The sequence below is a fragment of the Vicugna pacos genome, chromosome 29 (assembly GCF_048564905.1).
Source record: "Vicugna pacos chromosome 29, VicPac4, whole genome shotgun sequence".
Lineage (NCBI taxonomy): Eukaryota > Metazoa > Chordata > Mammalia > Artiodactyla > Camelidae > Vicugna > Vicugna pacos.
In genome coordinates, this window is record NC_133015.1 from 20,662,203 (window position 1) to 20,681,064 (window position 18,862).

At 49.1% G+C, this 18,862-nt stretch overlaps 1 protein-coding gene and 1 long non-coding RNA gene across 7 annotated transcripts in view; one reads left to right on the top strand and one right to left on the bottom strand.

Annotated features, from left to right (window-relative positions):
• The window catches only part of CHD7 (chromodomain helicase DNA binding protein 7), a 170,414-nt gene that overhangs the window by 11,801 nt on the left and 139,751 nt on the right, over nt 1-18,862 (bottom strand). For all 6 annotated transcript variants that reach the window (XM_072951914.1, XM_072951919.1, XM_072951917.1 and 3 more), the window contains 15 exons: nt 15,949-16,159; nt 15,236-15,431; nt 14,766-14,933; nt 14,372-14,551; nt 11,354-11,464; nt 11,063-11,268; nt 8,444-8,643; nt 8,104-8,263; nt 4,140-4,229; nt 3,566-3,669; nt 2,091-2,220; nt 1,605-1,677; nt 1,385-1,442; nt 487-715; nt 34-242 (listed from right to left, as the gene is read on the bottom strand). In XM_072951914.1, coding sequence (XP_072808015.1) covers nt 34-242; nt 487-715; nt 1,385-1,442; nt 1,605-1,677; nt 2,091-2,220; nt 3,566-3,669; nt 4,140-4,229; nt 8,104-8,263; nt 8,444-8,643; nt 11,063-11,268; nt 11,354-11,464; nt 14,372-14,551; nt 14,766-14,933; nt 15,236-15,431; nt 15,949-16,159 — 2,325 coding nt within the window. The remainder of the gene's footprint in view (nt 1-33; nt 243-486; nt 716-1,384; nt 1,443-1,604; nt 1,678-2,090; nt 2,221-3,565; nt 3,670-4,139; nt 4,230-8,103; nt 8,264-8,443; nt 8,644-11,062; nt 11,269-11,353; nt 11,465-14,371; nt 14,552-14,765; nt 14,934-15,235; nt 15,432-15,948; nt 16,160-18,862) is intronic.
• LOC140690272 (uncharacterized) lies at nt 136-17,162 on the top strand. Its single transcript, XR_012065490.1, has 2 exons — nt 136-275; nt 15,677-17,162. It is a non-coding gene; the product is annotated as an uncharacterized lncRNA (long non-coding RNA).

Below are 18,862 nucleotides of genomic sequence, written 5' to 3' on the forward strand. Positions count from 1 at the left end.
AACCTGGGTCACCCGGCGAACTACTGAACCTACCGTCATCCGGCTTCGTGGGCATCCGACACACCCGCCGACACATGGCTACGAAGCAGCTGAAGTATTTCTCCAAACTCTCGTCGGACTTTTTGTCCAGTCTGGCGAAGGCTCGAAACTGGTTCCAGTCGAACTGCTGTTTCACGGGGTCAAAAATGACCCCAAAAGTGGACACCACGCGGTAGAAGTCCGCCTCTTCCCTTCTGGTCCACCTGTCAGGAAGGAGACGTTAGCTGGGGTTGGACGTGAGTAGAAAGGCTTCAAGTTTACGACTTGCTTTTCCTCTTTTCCCCTAAACCTCATTGGCGGTGCTCGCTTTGGGGTGGGGGTTGGGCTGCTCCGCTAACCATTATCTTGGATACTTTATCCTGGATACGATTCCTGCCTCCTGGGGGCGGAGGGGAGCAGAGGAGAGAGGAAGGCACTGGGGCCGAGCAAAGCCCTCGAGGAACTCACTTCTGCCGTTTCTCGGATATGATAGCTTCCCTCTCGGCTTCCAGGGCCCGCACTTCCTCCCGAGGCCGCCGCCTCCGCCGGTCAGTCTTCATCAAGGCCTCCTGCCTCATCTGCTGCCTTTTATAGCTGCGCTGATAGGCAGTTATGAGCCTGCGCAGACGGGTGGTCAGCGTTGAGGTGTTGGGCCAGTACAGCTGGCCTAAATCAGCACCGCTGTCGCTGTGCTTGCCTGGGGAAGTGGAAACGACGTGTCTGAAATGGGTAGCTGCGGCCTTGCCAAACACAGGGCTTCCATCAAAACAAGATGACTCACGAACACTCAAACGACAGTGTGGGCAAGGGCATCGCAGTGCCCTCGTTTTTAAAATATAAATAAGGAATAATATTGCCATGGAACTTATAACCCACTTCCTTTTCAGCTCCTTAGCGGGGGGAAAAAAACCAAGCTCATTCATCAGTCGTATATTAAGAAACCCATTTTAGGCTACGAACTGCGTAAGAGTGTTCTCTTGTAATGGAATAATCTTGAACATAAAAAAGAATCACATAATTGTTAGCTAAGGATTTTACATTAGGAAAAAAGTGCAGTATTCTCTGCAAACCGGTAGTGTTTCAGGTGCTGAGCAAATGCCCTGCTCCCAAGAGCTGGACTTCTAAAGATGCTTAAAAGTTTTCATTAACTGGTGGGAAAACATAAATATATACATTATCCTAAACCAAAGAAAAAGTTATTTTATCAAAGAAATTCAAAGTAATGAAAAACCAAGAGCAAACAAGAACAAAAATTCTTTCCAAAAGAGATGCATCAGTGTAGACAAAACTGTGCTTTAAGATACTGCCGACGTGAAGCGCTCGCACACTGCTGGTCAGCTCCGCCTGGACTTGCCGGGAGCCCTACCTGGGGCACGTACTTCCAGGGGTTCTTCCTTATCTTCTGGAGGAGAATTTGCAAATTCCTCGAAAGCAAAGCGAGAAAGAGAAATTATTTTAATTTGAGACTTTATTTTGCTTTATCTTTTAAAGAAAGGGCCATTATCTATAAAGTTTAACAAGCCTTATACGGGCATATAATATTTTACTGCCGGCTGCTGTAAAAGTCAATGTACTCCAGTTCTTACATCTATTTCATCCTTGAATGGCGTTCTGGTTGGTTTATATTCTGGGTCTTCATCTTCTCTATCAAATTCTCCCCTATTTAAAATTTAAAAAAATGTTTAAATCACACTGATTCGCAAGAGATTGAAGGGAGCCCGGGAAAGAGGAACCACCTGCTTGAAGCTACTTTGAATTCTGGGTCTGACATCAAAAGTGACTCTATCGGTATTTAAAAACGTCCGGCCAAGGAGGGGTGGGGTGTAGGGAGGTGGGTGGGTAATGTGTCAAGGGGACCGTCATCACTTGGAAAAGACAAACAAGCTGCGGATTATACTGATCATATATTGTGTTTAACTAGTCATTTGTGACATATAAAGACGATACTGGTAAACATTACTCAGGTTCAAATCAGACCCAATGGAGTGCACGATACGGTGTAAGACCTGAACCCTGCCAGTGGGTGCGACACTGACATAAAGTTTATTAAAATTTTAGAACGTCCTTCTTACCCGTCACCGCCATCTGCTAGCATGTCTGTTCCCCTCTGCTCGGCAGCGATGGCCTTGGCATCAGGCATCCCAACTCGTTCCAGGAAGCACAGCGCGGGGTCAGCTCGCATGGAATTGTACTTCTCGTACCCTGTGCAGACCCACCAGCCCACGGAGGACACACACAGAAACAACGAAGGCAGGCCTGTCACTGACAGAGTCACAGCTCGGCCACGACACACCAAGTTCATTTATCAAGCAGGATGATCATTTACGTTGTGTTTGAATGAACGGGGCTGTAACAGCCCATTCTATGGAACGCTTATCCCAGGGCAGGCTGGGGGTGGGGGGCAGGTTACATTTTCAGGGATGTGATCAGAGTAACCACAAATACGAACAGAAAACCAGGTTCAGAGAAACTGCAAGATGCCCGGAAAGATGTCTGACCCTAGTACCCCAAGATCTAATTTTGCTTGGCATTTACAAGGCTTTGTAACGTTCCTCGATGACGTCTGCAGCAGTCTGCCCCACCCTCCTTGCCAACAGCCACTGTCCTGCAGGAACTTGGGCCGCTGGCTGAAAAACCCCCGTCCACGTAAGGCCAGCGAACCTGTCTTATTAGGTTTAGGATGATGCATGTCAGTAAGATGACACTGCTCCCTCCACGGTGTTCAAACTGCAATTTGCTCTCTGACTGCCCAAGCTGACTAGATGGGAAGAGGCAGGTCCCAGCAGCGCACTGCGGGAACATGATTTTTAGGCTGAGCTCACGAAACCCGGCTGCGGCACACGGGCGGAACAGCACAATTCAATTAGGACGTGTCCTACAACACGCTGCTCCTAACCGCTGCAGAGCCGCAAGCCAAACTGTGATCATGAAAGGTTTTATAAGCCATCATTCTCCCCTTTAGTCAGGCTGGGCTGCTGAGAATACGTCCGCGACCTCCAGAGACTCGGGATTATAATCAGGAATCGTTCACCGTATATATCACGCCAGTTCTCCGTCCCCAGCCTTTCAAAGTTAACAAGGCTGCATCCCACTCAGGGGAGCCGCGAGTTCTCAGCACTGACATTTGTGAAATATTGCTTGGAACAAAGCCCAGGAGGCACTTGTACAGATTAATAGCAGAGGTTAAGCCCACTGGCTACTTTGACACGGGCTGGCAGGGCTCGTGAGGGGAGCTGGGTCGGAAGCCGGAAGCGAAGTTTTGGGTGAGCTATAGGACCAACTTGGCTATCACTAAAACAAAGATGGTTTTGATTTTATTTACAGCCAAGAAAGAGATGTTTTCTTCTCAAATACGCAACAAACATTCAAAAACAGCATCTGATATTTACAGTTCATATTAGATTTTTAGTACAGGAACACAGTAGACGCCAAGAGTCCTTTGGAACTATCCTTATTAATATTGTGAGTCTGGAAAGAGCGTGCAAAGAGCTCTAAATAAAGACCAAGCCACGCAGTCGAGATGCGGCCCCCGAGAGACGCCCCTTACCGTGTTTGAACACTCCAATCAGGAGGGACTTATCTGCTTCCTTATCCCACCAATCTGCGGGCACCTCCGCGTGGAAAGGCTCCGGGATCCACACATCAGCTTCGCTAGAGAGGCAACCATTTATGTGATATTTGAAACAAATACCAGTTTAAAGAATAATGCCAAATGACGAACACAACACATGCCCCCTCTTCCCACGATAAGCACCTGAGCATCGCGGGGCAAAGGGCGGGGGACGAAACAGCCAAGGTTGAAAGAAAGGGCAGAAGTCAGCCCAGCCACGTCCTTCCAGGACAAAAAGTGAATTTTAACACACGGTGTCCCACCCTAAAGGACATCTCTGCACCCCGGTAATTTAGTTCACACCTTTCTGTACGTCCACACGTACGTGCAGACGGGCTTTTCCCGATTCTCATCACATCCCCGAGCTGGTAGGACAAACACAGCATTCGAGATGCGAAAAGGGAGCTGTGCTCCTAACGGGTTTACGGAGCTCTGAGACGGGAGCCGAGGGCTGTTCCGACCGCCCGGATCACTGCAACGAGGTGCAGAACGAGCGTGGGCCCGCACTAACCTTGAGTCGGCACCCTCCAGGATCTTCTCGGCCTGGTCTCCGATCACTTCTTGTCTTAGGTAGTACAGCATGCGGACACGCAGCAGGACCCTGGAGAGGAAGACAGAGGGGGGAAAAGTTCTTAACTTCAGGACTGTTTGCCAACAGTGGCTTTTGGCAGCTGCTGCTGTTCATCCATCATCCTGCCAAGGCTGATTAGCCATGCTGTATGGTAGGCTTGAAGCGTGACAGATGGTGGCACATAATCACCTCTGTGTGGTGCTTTCTGCTGGCTTCCAACAGGCCTGCCTGGCAACCGCTCCCACTGCACAGAGAGGGCCCGAGCTCAGCCCGGCCCGGGCGCACTTCATTTAGTCCTACCTAGTGCAGCTTGTGGAGTTCAGACACGTACCCCACCACTGCCTCTGAAGTATTGAAGCAAGTTTGTAAACAACTGAGCAGATGGCTTTCAGTAACTGTTCTGCTTCATTATCTCATAAAATTTCCTCAGCTGCTGCCTTAATACCATTTTTGGAAGCACATCAGAAGTTGTAGGAATAAACGAGATATAAAATCTGGTTTTACTACCTTACAATAAACCCTCAATATGGAATGTCAGGTTTTTCCGATTATACAACTTTGCTTCCGAGAAAGAAAGATGGCGGTGGGGTAGACCCTCACTCCTCTCCCTTAAGGAACAGTAAACCTTTCTCTTCTATGTTATCTAGAAGCCTGAGTTGGAGCTTGACAAATAATAAAACATCACAAAGGAGATCTAAATGTGCCCAGTTCGCTGGTGTTTTCAGTTTCAAGGAATCAATTTTCAAAGACTCCTGGAATTCTAGGAACCACATTTTCAATCTCACTTGGATCTCCTCAATGGCACAAACATAACGCTTTCATTAAGGCCCACCTGATACATCCCAAAGGCCTGCCGACTCCATGTCTAGCATCTCTTGCTGGACGGCCCCCCGTGTGCACTCAGGACTGCTATTTGAAGACCACCTCCGTGGCCGTGAGTGGACGATACCAAGTGCTGGTCCCTGGCTGGACTGTCCCATAACACACTTAGAGGACACTTTACAACCAGAGCGCCACATCTCCATACACCAGCTCATCTGATCTTCACGGTGACCCTTGGATGAAGTAGGGGAAGTTACAATTTCCATTTTACAAACGTGAAAAGGGAAGCCAACAGAAGACCAGCGACATATCTGAGGTCACAGAGTCACCTTGAGCATGGACCCCTGGGACTTAGGCCTTCTGACTCTACCACTGCATACTGTCTCTCGGGAGACCCTTGTCCTTGAAAAGACCAAAATGGTAAGTGCGGCAGCTTCACTGCGACAGACCACTCTGGTCCTGTGTGACTAGACACCCCGTGACCCGCTTTCCTCTCCAGCAGGAGACGGCTCCTGACCAACCTGGATGCCAGCCGGGCAAAGTGCAAGGCTGTAAATGTCTGACTGTGCTCCAAGGTGAGCAATCTTTCTGGACGACTCTTTTTTTCCTTTTTCTTTGGAAGATTTCTTTCTTTTGATAAGATTAAAAATTAGCTGTGCCATCCTGAACCAGGTTGAAGGGGGCAAAAGGGACCAGGACCGTCCCATGCCCTGTGTGGTCCTGGCCTGGATGCTGGTCACTTGTGGGACAGCTGCTGGAACCAGAGCCCAGTCTGTCTGACTCATTGCATGCAATCTCCCAGGGTCGGAGGCTACCTCCTGTCCCCTCGTCATCCTGCCGGGACCTAGCCCACACTCCACAGGGGCTCACAGCCTGCAGTTTAGCCCAGACTGGGCTCTGGTTCCAGTGGCTGTCCCCTGAGTGACCAGCACCCAGGCCAGGACCACGTGGGACACAGAACTGTCCTGTCCCTTTCGTCCCCTTCAACCCGAGACACTTTGTCTCTTGACACTTTTGAAGAGAACCGGCCAGCTGTTCCCTAGGAGGTCCCTCGATTTGAGTCTCGCTTTCTCTCTGGTCGACAGTTCCTCACTTCAGATGCTGAGATGTCTCGGGGCAGGAGCACAGCACGACTGGACGCCTCGCTCGTCCCAGAGGGGACAGAGGGCGCTGCCCGTCCCCTCCTGGGACGCAGGGGAAGATGTGAAGGACACTAGCAGCAACTCACATGCTAACTGGGGCGGGGACCCTATGGAAGCCTGTTACTGGCAGCAGAATGGGAGATTGAAACCCCCACCATCACGCTGGCGCCTGGGAACAGGAGGCCTTGTTCCCACACTAGACCACTTCACTTACAGTTTGTCTGAATCCAGAACTCTGAAGGTTATGGACCCCCCGTTCACAGGAGCCACAAAGGAAAAGCAGTTCCCTAACAGCTCGAAGCGGCCGGGACTGCAGAGAGGCCCATCCTGCCATGGCAGGAGCCACAGTTTCTTAGACGCCAGGAGTGGCTTGAGGGAATGGTTCTGAAGACTTAGAAAGGAAACATCTTGTCCGTCAGAATCTAAGAGTGGGAACCAAAGCCAGTCCCTGAAAGCACCACTGAATTTAAAAAGGGATGAGAGTCACTAGTCAGTGCGACCCAGGAGGAGCAGGTGGTCCCAGGAATTACTTCAGGTGAGGCTTTTGACGCCCTGAGGGGAAGCAGGCTTCCGGGCGGGCACTCCCCCTCAACCAGCTGAGGGGCCTGGAGTGCTCGAGACCCGGTTTCCTCATCTGGTAACTGGGGATAAAACAGCACTATTTAGACAGCGCAAATGGGTGAGTCATGGGAAGCGCCTGGCACACTGCCAGCATTATGTGCTCAGACTTCTGCTGCACTATTCAAAAGAGAGAAAGATACACTTATTTCACCTCTACTGGACAAACAAGAAAAGGGAGTCTCAAAGGGGCCGAGAAACTCGCCCCTGGTCGCCCAAAGCCAGGAAGCGTAGAGCTGTCAGGGGCAGTGCCGCCTGCACCACTCATCCTGAAAAACGCAACTCAGAGGAAGGAGAGAATCAACGTGTGTAGACAGATGCGAGTTTAATATGCAGGCAGCTCACAGGGCTCCAAGCAACGGAATGAATTCAGATCCCACAGTCTTCAATTATATATAAGCAGGTTCTGGAAATCAAGGTAAGGAAAATGATTCTAAGCTCACAGGAAAAAGAAAAGGACCCAGCAACTGAGATACTACGAAGCAAAAACTCACATGTAAACTCCGCAGTCTCTCCACTGAAAGCTGTGAATTGAAGGCAGGATCACAGAAAGCTAGCCATAACTGTGTAAGGCATAGTGGTTAAAACTTAGTCAGCCACAACGCGCACAGAGCATCCTTCACAACAGCCAAAAGGTGTCCCCCAACCCACGTGCCCCTCAATGGATGGATGGATAAACAAAATGTGGTAGAAAAGTACAATGGAACATCATTCGGGCATAAAAAGGAACAGAATTCTGGTACAAGCTACAACGTGGGTGAACCTTGAAAACATTATGCTAAGTAAATAAACCAGATACAGCAAGACAAATATTGTACGATTCCACTTATGCGGTACCCAGAATGGGCAAATTCATAGCGACTGAACTAGAATAGTGGTGGCCAGGGGCCAGGGAAGGTGAGTTATTTTCTAATAGGGACAGAGTTCATACTGGGGTCAATGAAAAGGCCTTGGGTATAGACAGTGGTGATGGGTACACAGCAATCTGAATGCAATTACTCCCAATGACTCGTACACTTACAAACAATTCAAATGGTAAAACTGTGTTACCTATCTTTTACCACCAAAAAGAAAAAAAAGTCATCTAAAGGTATGATGCTCTGGCACTTGGCATCACGTTTCAAGAAAAACAGTGAAGCCGTGCAAAGACAGTAATTACAGTTTAACAGTCATATATATATATATATATATATATATAATATATATATATATATATATATATTATATATAAAATATACAGTGTACAAACACACACGCTTAAAAACACGCACATTTAAGAACAGGACGGGAAACCAGCTCCCACCCCGCCCTCTGGGACATACTTGTTGCAGTGGTGTTTCAGGTGCTTCTTGTAGCTGTCCTCCTGGAACAGGGCGTCGGGGTTGCAGCCAGCCAGCCAGTCTGCGTCCTGCACCACGGGATGCGTGCTCTGGGCTCTCACCTTCTTACCCTTCCGCCCCCTGGGCACCGGGGCTGACAAACCTGGAACCATAGTAGTACTTATAATAGAAGCCTTCTATACAACCACAACTACAGAGTCAGGGTCAGGGTCAGGGTTGGGTATCTCGAGGCAGGAAAACGCGGGGTGGAGGATGCGTCGCTAGCATCCCCTATGGCTCCCGGGGACCTCGCACACAAAGAGCGTGGAATCAGGCGTCCTACCGGAATGGTTGACCAAGGCCCGCGTCTGGCCGTCAGCTGTGGGCGTGATCAGATCCCAGATGAAGCTTTTGATGTTCTCGTCGCCCTTGTAGTGGTTGAGGCAGTACACAAGGATGGTTCTGCAGATGGTTTCCACGTCTTGCTCAGTGAGCGGACGTTTGTAGCGCCCGTGGGAAAGGATGTCCGTCCACCGTCCCCAGCTGCAAAGCAAAGTCAGCAAGCGGATGGTGCCTTTGAGTTTACATCTGGGGCTTGGGTTTCATGGTCAGGTAGCTGCGTTCAGAAATCTCAGGCCCAAACTAGCGGCATTTTACATCAGGTGACAGGACACCAATCCAGGGTGCAAGAGTTGAAAACGCCCGTGAGAGAACAGGTGTCAGGGCAGGAGCTGAACCGCCACTGGGATAACCACCCCGCGGGGCTGCTTCCCAGCCAGGCAGGCCGCTTCGCTCGGGCGCGGTTTGTACACTGCGATGCTGACCAACCAGCTGAGATGAAAGATGACTCGGGGTGGGTGTGACCGCCCCCAAATCAGGGGCGCACATGGCTGAGAGGTATGGCTGCACCTACCCACCTCCGAGGGGCACCCCAGTAATGAAAGAAAGGCCATGAAAAGGTCTGAGTCTCCTTTTGAAACAGGAGGTGCCGACTCCTGAGGTCGAGAGGGTGGTGAGGGGAGACTGTGACAGTACACGGGAAGCTGGCCGTCCAGTCAGGGTATGCTGGGAGCAAGAGCCCACAGCACACAGCACAGAGGCAGGTACCGTCTGAGCCCAGCAGGCCCCGGTTACAGTGCGTGGGCCGAGGACAAGCCCCGCTGCAGGGCACAGTGCCCACCCAGCCTTGTCCTCCCGGCATCAGTGAACTCCTCTCAGTTCCTCAAGTCGCAAGGCCGGCCCTCGCCTTTAGGCCTCTGGACACAGGCTCTTGCTGCCGGGACCTCTTTTCTCCCTGCCCAACGCCCAACACCCACTCTTGCCCCAGCTAATTCATGACGTTCATCCATGCCGCCCCCTGTGGAATTCCTTCTTTTATCCCCTGACCCCAGAAGTGGGGTGACAGTGCCCGAGTGTGTCCTAAAGGAGAGGGAACAGGCTTCCGCCCCACGGGCACTATGGGTCCCAGCCAGCTTTACCACAGTTTATTGCCTTTTCTACTCATTCACCTGCCGGCCTCAGGGCGGGGCTGGGATTGTCCCAGCACAGCACCCCGAGTGTAGCACGAGTGTAGCACGTATTCAGCACCTGGGATGTCTATGGGCAGGGGGAGGGCTTTTGAAAGACAGATGCCCTAAGATGCCTCCTAGCTTCACCAGTTACTAATACATTCCATTTCTAAAGTTATCAGCAAAATTCTCAACTTTGATCATTAGGCTGAAACACAGAAGGAGGGAAAGTAACAAAGGACTCAGAGGGAGAGTGTCCGCCACGCAGGGACGGCCGAGAGAGAAGCCCGGCTTGCGGAGATAACCAGGAGAGGGGACACCACTGCGGGGATGACGATGGGCTTCAGCGGAACTTCAGTGACACCATGAGCCACCAATGACCCAGCACTCACGGTGTCTGCCGGCTCCGTGCTCTCCCTGAGGACACAGAGGGGGCCCTGGACCTCAAGGAGCTGTTAGCTGGGGCTTGAGTGGGAGAGGCTGACTACTCAGAGCCACGGGACGGGTGTCAGCAGGTGCAGGGTGCTGAGGCCACGCCTGCTCAGAGGTCAGGGGCAGGAGGTGGTGGGCCCGTCAAGTCTGTGTGCTGTGGGAATGTGGGCGGGGAAGCTTCTGGAAACACAGGGACAAGACGGAGCATGGCACGTGGGAGAGGGCGAGCCTCTGTCCTAACAGCAGCTCAGAGCGCCGGTGGAAAGGGCCACAGGACAGACTGGGGCCAGGTGACAGCCTGGTGCACTGGTAACAGAATGTTTGTTCCTTTTGAGACTAATGGTGATCCATTGGAAGAAAAAAAAAAATCACAGAGAGGGTGTCATCAGAGCAATAGAAATATTTGTCTCGGTGGCAGTTTTTCCATCTGAATAGGATTTGCCTACAGCCCCACAATGCACCAGAGCTTATTTACAGAATCAGTGTTCGCTGAGCGCCTTGCCTTTCAGAGCCCCGCGCGGGCGGCACGGAGACTCAGAGACAGATTAGATGAGGGTCCTGCCTTTCCGGGACTGCGGTCCAGCAAGAGAAACACAACACATTCAGACCACCATTTACGTTTCAGATGAGCTGGAAGAGCTTTACAAGTGAGATGACTGCCTTTAACAAATTTTTATGAAAATTTAGTTAGAAAATTTACTTAGAAAAAGTAGTAGAAGACTGCCATAGGGGTAATTTTACATGAAGGTAAACTAGGAAGAGATTTTGCAATTTTGAGACTTCGTTCTTTGTTAATAATCAGCAAGTAAATCTGAATCTGACCTAATTCCTTAAGGGACAAGGTCCCCTCAAACCCCCAGGATCTGCAGGACTCTGAGCTCTTCAACCAAACGGCCCTGCAAACACTCTCCCTCCATTGCACCGCAGGGAGGCACAGGAATCCAAACACAAATTTTCTACGCCACCTGGAATTCTAACTATTTTTAAAATAAAATTCCGTTTCTCCCACGAATCTGACTCACCCGTAGACAAGCAGGTTCTTCTCGACTCGGAAGCACTCGCTCCTGGCGTAGCCCTGGGACCTGTCCTGGGGCCGCCGCGGCTTCGCGCACGGCTTCTCTTCGGAATCGCTCTCCAGGTCCGAAAACTCCATCAGCTCGTCCTCCTTCACTGCACTGTACAGCCTGGTCTGCTTCCTCACTCTCGGAGTGTCAATAACCAGGTTGTTCTAAAAGACAGCAGATCTCCATGAAACTTCTGAAAAGGTCACCCCGGGTGAGATCAGATAGACCATGGATGCGACCCGCACTCACCCGCCCATTTAAGGCATCGATATCCAACTCGGCCTTCTTGGCCCACTTCTGCCAGAAATTCGGGTCGTCCAAGGAAATATCTGTCCTGTTTCCAGAGGCAACAAAACTGGCCTAAAGGAGGGGAAAGTATGCATGACTCTGAGATGCTTTTCTCAGAGGCAAAATGCAAAGCAGCTCTCACTCATTCATCACGCCCACATGGCGCCCTCCGCTGTGCGCCGTGTGCCGGCTGGCGCGATGGGACGTGACGCAGGGCCGTCCCTCAGGCAGCTCACTGTCCAGGGGCTGAGACCGAGCAGGAAATACAAGACATAATGAACAACAGGTGACAAAGGTGCCTGCACCCGACAGGGAGAGGAGGGCCTTGACCAGGTTCCACTGGGGTAGGGGGCACCACTGGGAAGAGAGGACAGGCTCTCCAGAACGGAGTGCCTGGACCAGAGTGTCAGAAACTCAGAGAAGAGGACAGCACATGGAAACGTTCATGGCAGAGGCACAGAGAAGAAAGGCGGGCCGTGGCCGGCGGTGCAGGTGCTCAGCGGGTAGGGCCCAAGGTCAAGCTGGTGGGACAGAGGCCGGGGCTTCGCGTGTCCTGTTACCAGAGTCTGAACTCCAGCCTGAGGCAGCGGGAACTCTGAGGCCCCCAGAAATGAAGCGAAGCAGACAGTATGGAAGACAGTCTTTTTTTTTTAATTTTTTACTTATTTATTATTGTATTTAATTTTTTTTTAATTTTAGCAGGGAGGAGGGGAATTAGATTTATTTTTAGAGGAGGTACTGGGGATTGAACTCAGGATCCCATGCATGCTAAGCATGTGCTCTACCTCTTGAGTTATATCCACTCCCCTGGAAGACAGTCTTTAAAAGGTCAAATTAGAGTTAGAATTTGAGAGGATGTGAAGGCCAGGGAAACCTCAGCACCCAACTCTGGGTGTTGACATGCACAGAGGCTGGAGGGGCAGGGAAGAGGAATCTGCTTTTGCACCCACTGGATCTGAAGTGCCTGTGAGGGCTGAGGAAAGAGCCTGAAAAAAGGCAGAAAGACGTGAGGGAGAAGGTGTGGGATCACAGAGCCCAGACGAGGAGAGCGTTTCAGGACTGGCATAGCTGGGACGACTGCAGGAGCTGGAGAATTAAATATCCTCATGCAAAAGGGGGAGCTGGGCCTCTACCCCACACCACACACAGAAGTTCACTCAAAAGGAATCAGAGACCTAACGGTAACAGCGAAAACTATGAAACTCTTAGAAGAAAACACAGGAGCAAATCTGTGTGACCTTAGATTAAACCAAAGGCACAAACAATAAAAGAAAAAAAGGCGTAAGCGGGGCTTCATTAAAATTAAATACCACCAAGAAAAGACTAGGAGAAATATCTGCAAATTGTATAATCTGATGGGAAAACTTTTATCCAGAATTATATAAATTCTTAAAATTCAATTAAAAAAGGCAACTCGAAAGATGAACAAAGGATTTGAATAGACATTTCTCCAAAGATTATATTTTTTTATACACACACACACACACACATATGGCCAACCCGCACACGTGAAGATGCTAAGTAGCATAAAAGAAACAAGACCCAACCCGAGCAGGCGGCCGCCTCACACCGGTAACACGGTCACAACCAAAAAGTCAGACAACAAAAAGTGTTGGTGAGGCTGTGGAGATCAGAACCCTAAAACACTGCTGGTGGGAAGGGGAAATGGCAGTCACTTTAGGAAACAGCCTGGCAGCTCCGCAAAGGGTCAAACACGGAGTTAACACAGACCCAGCAATCCCATCCCTGGTACATGCACAAGAGACATGAAAACACACGTCCACACAAAACCTTGGACACAGAAGATCGTGACAACATTATTCATAATCACCAAACTTCACCATCCACTAGTAAATGGATCAACAATCTTTCTGTCCATCGTCAACAGGTAAACGAGGCACAGCCATACAGAAGGATACTGCTCAGCAATAAAAAGGAAGGGGCACTGATACGCGCTACAACACGCTGCGAGTGAGGCCAGACAGAAGGGATCACATGTCGTGTGGCTCCAGAGTAGGCAAATCTAGAGACAGAGAGCAGATCAGTGGCTGCCAAGGACTTCGAGGAGGAGAGGTGGGGAAGGTGGGGAGACTGGCTGGTAATGGGGTGACGGAAAAGTTCTAAACTGAGAAGTGAGGATACTTGTACAAGTCTGTAAATACAGTAAAGGCATCAAAGTGCATACCTACAGTAGGTGAATTTTATGGTAAGTAAATTACATTTCAATATAGCTGTTAAAAATGAAAGCGTAGCGTGGGCCTGGGTGTGGATGGGTGAAGCCTCGGAAGGGGCCCAGGGGAGGGGGCAGAGAGGTGGGGGCTAGAAGTTGGAAAATAAGCAGAGAGGGAGGTGGTGGAGGGCAGCGTAGACACTGCTTGTGTGGCTCTCAGCCCTGAAGGAAGAGTGACAGGGTTGTAGTCGGAGGGGAAGCAGATGGGAGACTTTTTAAATTTTCAATTTATTTATTATTGTATGATTTAATTATTTTATTTTGGTATGTGTGGGGGGTGGGTAATCAGGTTTGTTTATTTTTAGAGGAGCTACTGGGGAATGAAGCCAGGATCTCGTGCCTGCTAAGCATGCGCTCTGCCACTTGAGATATACCCTCCCCCCCCGGATGGGAGACTTGAAAGACAGGAGTGAGTTGATTGCTCTCAGGGCTACATCAGGAATCAGGATGTCAAGAAAGGAGGAAGATGGTGACGGACAGAGGACGGGGTCTGTAATGCAAGGGAAGCACGAGCCTGGGGTGCTGGCAGGCACATGTGGGACAAGGTGAGGGGGACCACGATGCCATCCATACACAGAGGAGAGACCCCAAAACACAAACGAAGAGCGGTCTGTGCACCAGGGGCTCTGTAGGGAGTTAACTTCTTAACGCGCAATACAAAGCAGACGCCGCGTGGGCCTCTCCTGAGCGCTGGACGCGAACTCGGTCACACTGCTACAGAGCACCTTCCTCCTCGGGGCGAGCCGCACCTTAGCAAATGTGGACCCCTTGCCCTCAGACTCGATGGTGATGGTGTGGGTTCGCCGGAGGAGGATCTGGTCGATGTCCTCCTCGCAGAACTTAGACCCCTCGTCCTCCTCGTCCATGAGTGCACCGTAGGCCCCTTTCCGGAGCAAATCCTCTATTTCTTTCTTGGAAAGCTGCTGTACCTGTTTTAGAGAGATATTTAAAATGATTTAGACTTGAAATGTCTGCAGACTAAACAAAGGCTTCATTTTCCTCAAAGCGGGTAAACCTGGGTTATAACCGGGGAAAGTGTGACAAAATATGCGTAAAATCTTGCGGGTGGAAAACAATCAGAGCCGGGTCATCTCTTCCCGGGAGGAGCTGGAATGCGCACAGGGCCTGGGCAGCAGGCTTTACCCCATTGGGAGCGTTTTCTCTTCCGCTCATGGACTGCAGGACGGCTTTATCCAGACCGAGCTTCAAGCTAGCCTTGTCGAACATTTCCCTTTCGTAAGAATTTCTTGTGATCAGCCTGTAGATTTTCACAGACTTGCTCTGTCCTATCCTGTGACATCTAGCCTGAGCCTGGAAGAGAAAGGAAAGTGATGGCTACCAGAGAAAGAAGAGAATCAACTGTCAGTTATAAGAGCACCTGTTCCAAAAAAACAGAGGCGCAGTTAAGCAGAAGAGGGTTAACACACTAAGAAATTACTTTTACGTTGTTAATAAATTGATAGCTAGTTGGCTCATTTGCCTCGATCATGGGACACTGCCTGAGTGACGACGTAACTTTAATTTCCTGGTTTGACTGTGGATTCTCCGATATGGTACAACGACGTTAAGGCAGGTAGGGAGGGGGCTTCAGGAAGATTCTCATGCATGTTTACCTGGAGATCATTTTGGGGATTCCAGTCAGAATCAAAGATGATGCAGGTATCAGCAGCAGTGAGATTAATGCCTAAGCCTCCTGCCCGCGTGCACAGGAGGAAGACGAACCTATCGGAGTCAGGCTTGGAGAATCGGTCGATAGCTGCCTGGCGGAGGTTGCCTCTGACCCGGCCGTCAATCCTTTCGTACGGGTACCTGGAAAACGTCAGTGTTAACACGGAGGCCTGACAAACGGAAGCAAATTCCTTGGCTTTTTGTTTTTGTTTTGTATTTTTAATTTCTTTTGGTATTTTTAAGCAAGTTCCCCAACCCGGGATGCGTACGAACAGAATGATACTACTGATCAGAAATAATTTCAGAGTAAATAAATTTTGCTATAGCTTCTCACACAATTAGTTGAGTGCCCCCAATGATGAAAGTTCATTTTACTTCTCTTCCAGCGAAATATCGAAGTTCTAAGACCTGGCACCTCTCACAGCCAAACAACAATTTCAGTTTTTGGTAAGAACTGTCCTCCCCTCGCCGAACGAGAGAAATGAAAGACAAAACCGCCCACAGAGGTACGCATCGCATGGAGTGACTGCCGCGCACATCCACAGCTTTCTACAAAGAGACGGGACACGTGTCCCCAGGCCGTCCCCTTTGTCGTCAACATCCCTTGGAGGCAGACCACGCGGAGCCCCATTTGCGCCTCCCGGAGTGGCGGCCTCACCGTCTCTGAATGAGGTAGTCTTCCAGGATGTCCAGGCAGCGCACCATCTGGGAGAAGATGAGCACCCTGTGGCCACCAGCCTTCAGCTTCGGCAGCAGCTTGTCAATCAGCACGAGCTTGCCAGCAGCCTGGATCATCGCCTGGAGCTGAAAATCTGGAGAGTCCGCGTTGTGTGTTTCTTTAAACTCTTCCAAAATTTTCTCTTCAGCACCTGCAGAGATTGGACAGCATGACGGGAATACTGGAAAAGGTTTTTTATTACCCAAAACAATGAACTGGCTTTCAAAGCCCACTGTAAACTGTAGGGACCAGGACGCTACACTCGTGTTCACGGCCACACGCACATAGGTCCACTAGCTCCAAGTCAGGGCTACATAAAACCGTGGAAGAATAAAAGGGATCAAAGTTTTTAAGTGCCACACATTTCAGCATTTGGGAGGGAAAAAAACCACATTTTCCAACAAACAAATGTTTGCTGTCTGTAGAAACTGTATTTCAACAACAGACTGTCAAGCCAGAAGTGGCAGAAACAAGCCAAGGGCCAGATACCTACAGAAAATTTGGAACCTAAAACACTAAAGAAATGAAGAACTGTTTACTAGCTGAATATAAACACAAGCAACAAAATCTGTTCTGAAACTAAGAAACGGGAGCAGAGTTCTAACAATTACAGCGCAAGGGCAGTGGTCTGCGTGTCTGCCTGCCTAGTAGTACAGCCAAAGGGCGGCAGCACAAGGGAGTGCGTCTTCCAGGATAATTTTTAGGCGTTTAGGGGATCTGAGCACACATTTCTACTGCGATCCCCAAGTCTTCCTCCACATTCATCCTCACCTGATCATTTCGTCAGGTCTGAAAATTCTATCTTGAATTAACCAAAGCTTGAGAAAACAAAAACCAGTCTCTGTTTCATGCAAGACTTCTACCCCTAACCCCCCAAAGAGACTTCTGCTTGTTCAGAGACTTGGGTGCATCAGAGAGGCCTCTTCCTGGGGAGCCAAGCCCTTCCCGCTTCCTCCCTGACCCCAGACCCGCATGTGTTCAGGAGGCAGCAGGCGAAGCTCCCAGCAGCTGCTGAGGTGGCTGAACTAGAATTACGCAGCAGCACCGGTCTGGCAGCTCGGGCTAATCAGGGCCTGGCTGTCTGCTCAGCTCCTCTCCCTGGGGACGGGGGTGTGGTCACCTAATTCTTTGCAAAATACAGACAAACAAATTCATCTAATGGGATTGGTTTCCGGCCCTGAACCCACCAGGAATTTTAAACTACCATTCTTACCACTGGCTTTAAATGTGTGAATGAACTGGCTGGAGACAAGATGGGGATACTGAGACCTTCACAGGGACAAAGGGCAGGTGAGTGAGGCCCCCAGAGCCACCAGGACTGAACGGGGTCAGCAGCAGCAGGTGTGACATGAGTGTCCCCGGTTCCATTTTAAGGGCACTTGTGGAAGTCAAGTCATGACACGGTCACACGCGGAAACGCTGCTTGTTAGTTATTAATCAACAAAGACTCTTACCGAGAACAGATTAAAGTCACTAATGCCTGGATCAGGCACCAGGGCCTCTGCAAAGTGCACTGTTACTTCTTACGAAGGGCCTGGCAGAAAACGCCAGCTGGGTCGAATTGCTGTCTCTCTCTCTTCCCCTTCCACATGAATAACAGGCTAATATTTAGAATCTTAATCTCAGTGGAACAAAAAGCAAAGATCTTACCAGGAAAAGGTAAAGACCAAAATGCTGTTTGGAAGCCTTAGCAGGAATATTCTTTTTTTTTTTAATTTCACATCTTTAAACATTTTTACTTACTTACTTTAAAAATTTGGGGGGGGGGATGTTACGTTTTTATTTATTTGCCTATTTTTAATGGAAGTGCTGAGGATTGAACCCAGGGCCTCGTGCCTGCTAAGCAGACGCTCTACTACTGAGCTACACCCTCCCTGCGGCAGGAATATTCCTGAATAAACAATGTTCTAGAATAAATGTTCTTGTATAAAGTTGAATAACGTTTTTCAAAATATGAAATTTTTAGAATTCTAGGTTTTAGATTCAGGACAAGAAGGCCTTCAGAAGGCAGGGGAAACAGATTTAAATCCATGAATTACACCAGGTCTTTTCAACAAGTTTGTTCTGGTCGTGTAACATACTATAAGCTCTTTGCAATTCAGAAATAAGATTTTACTCTTATAATATCTTGGTAGTTACTGTTTGCCCATGTTAAGATTACAATGCATCATCAAAATAAAATGTATTTTTAGCTTAAAACAAGTTAACAGTCAATGAGTAGTTTTCAGAAATTAAACAATCACTCTGACAAAATAAACATCTGACATGTTTGGATCATTTCAGTAAAAAATTTGAAAATAAAAATTCAGTCAAATTGGTAGAGAAATTTAATCTTTCTTCATTTTAAATGTATTTTGATGAGAAAAATAACTTTCCTGCTTTTTCAACACTACCAGTGATTTCTCATATCATAAAATATAGTCAGAATTAAAATTCTTTCTTGTCTGTCAAAAGTTTCTGCTCAATTCATCAATTCAGCTCTTTGCTGTGAATTCAGGTCCTTAAAGTGGCCGCCAATTTACACAAATAATAATTCATTTAAACTTACCAGCAAACCTATTTCCTGTATGACTCCTTTGGCATCATATTGTGTCCAGAACAGACTGAAGAGAGGAGGGCAGGGGTAGGGGTTGGGGGAAGCAACGCCTACCTGCTGAAGTCACGGCCGGATTCTCAGCTTTACCAATTAAAGGTTTACCGTGATGCGAGATTTGCAAGTATCAATCAAAAAATTGGCTGGAAATGGTTACGAGAGCCCAAATGCTCTGCTGGCACTGCCCTAAACTCAAGTCCTGCTTGTTCAACACTTAAAAGTGTGTGTGTGTGTGTGTACACGTGTGTCAAAGCCAACTTG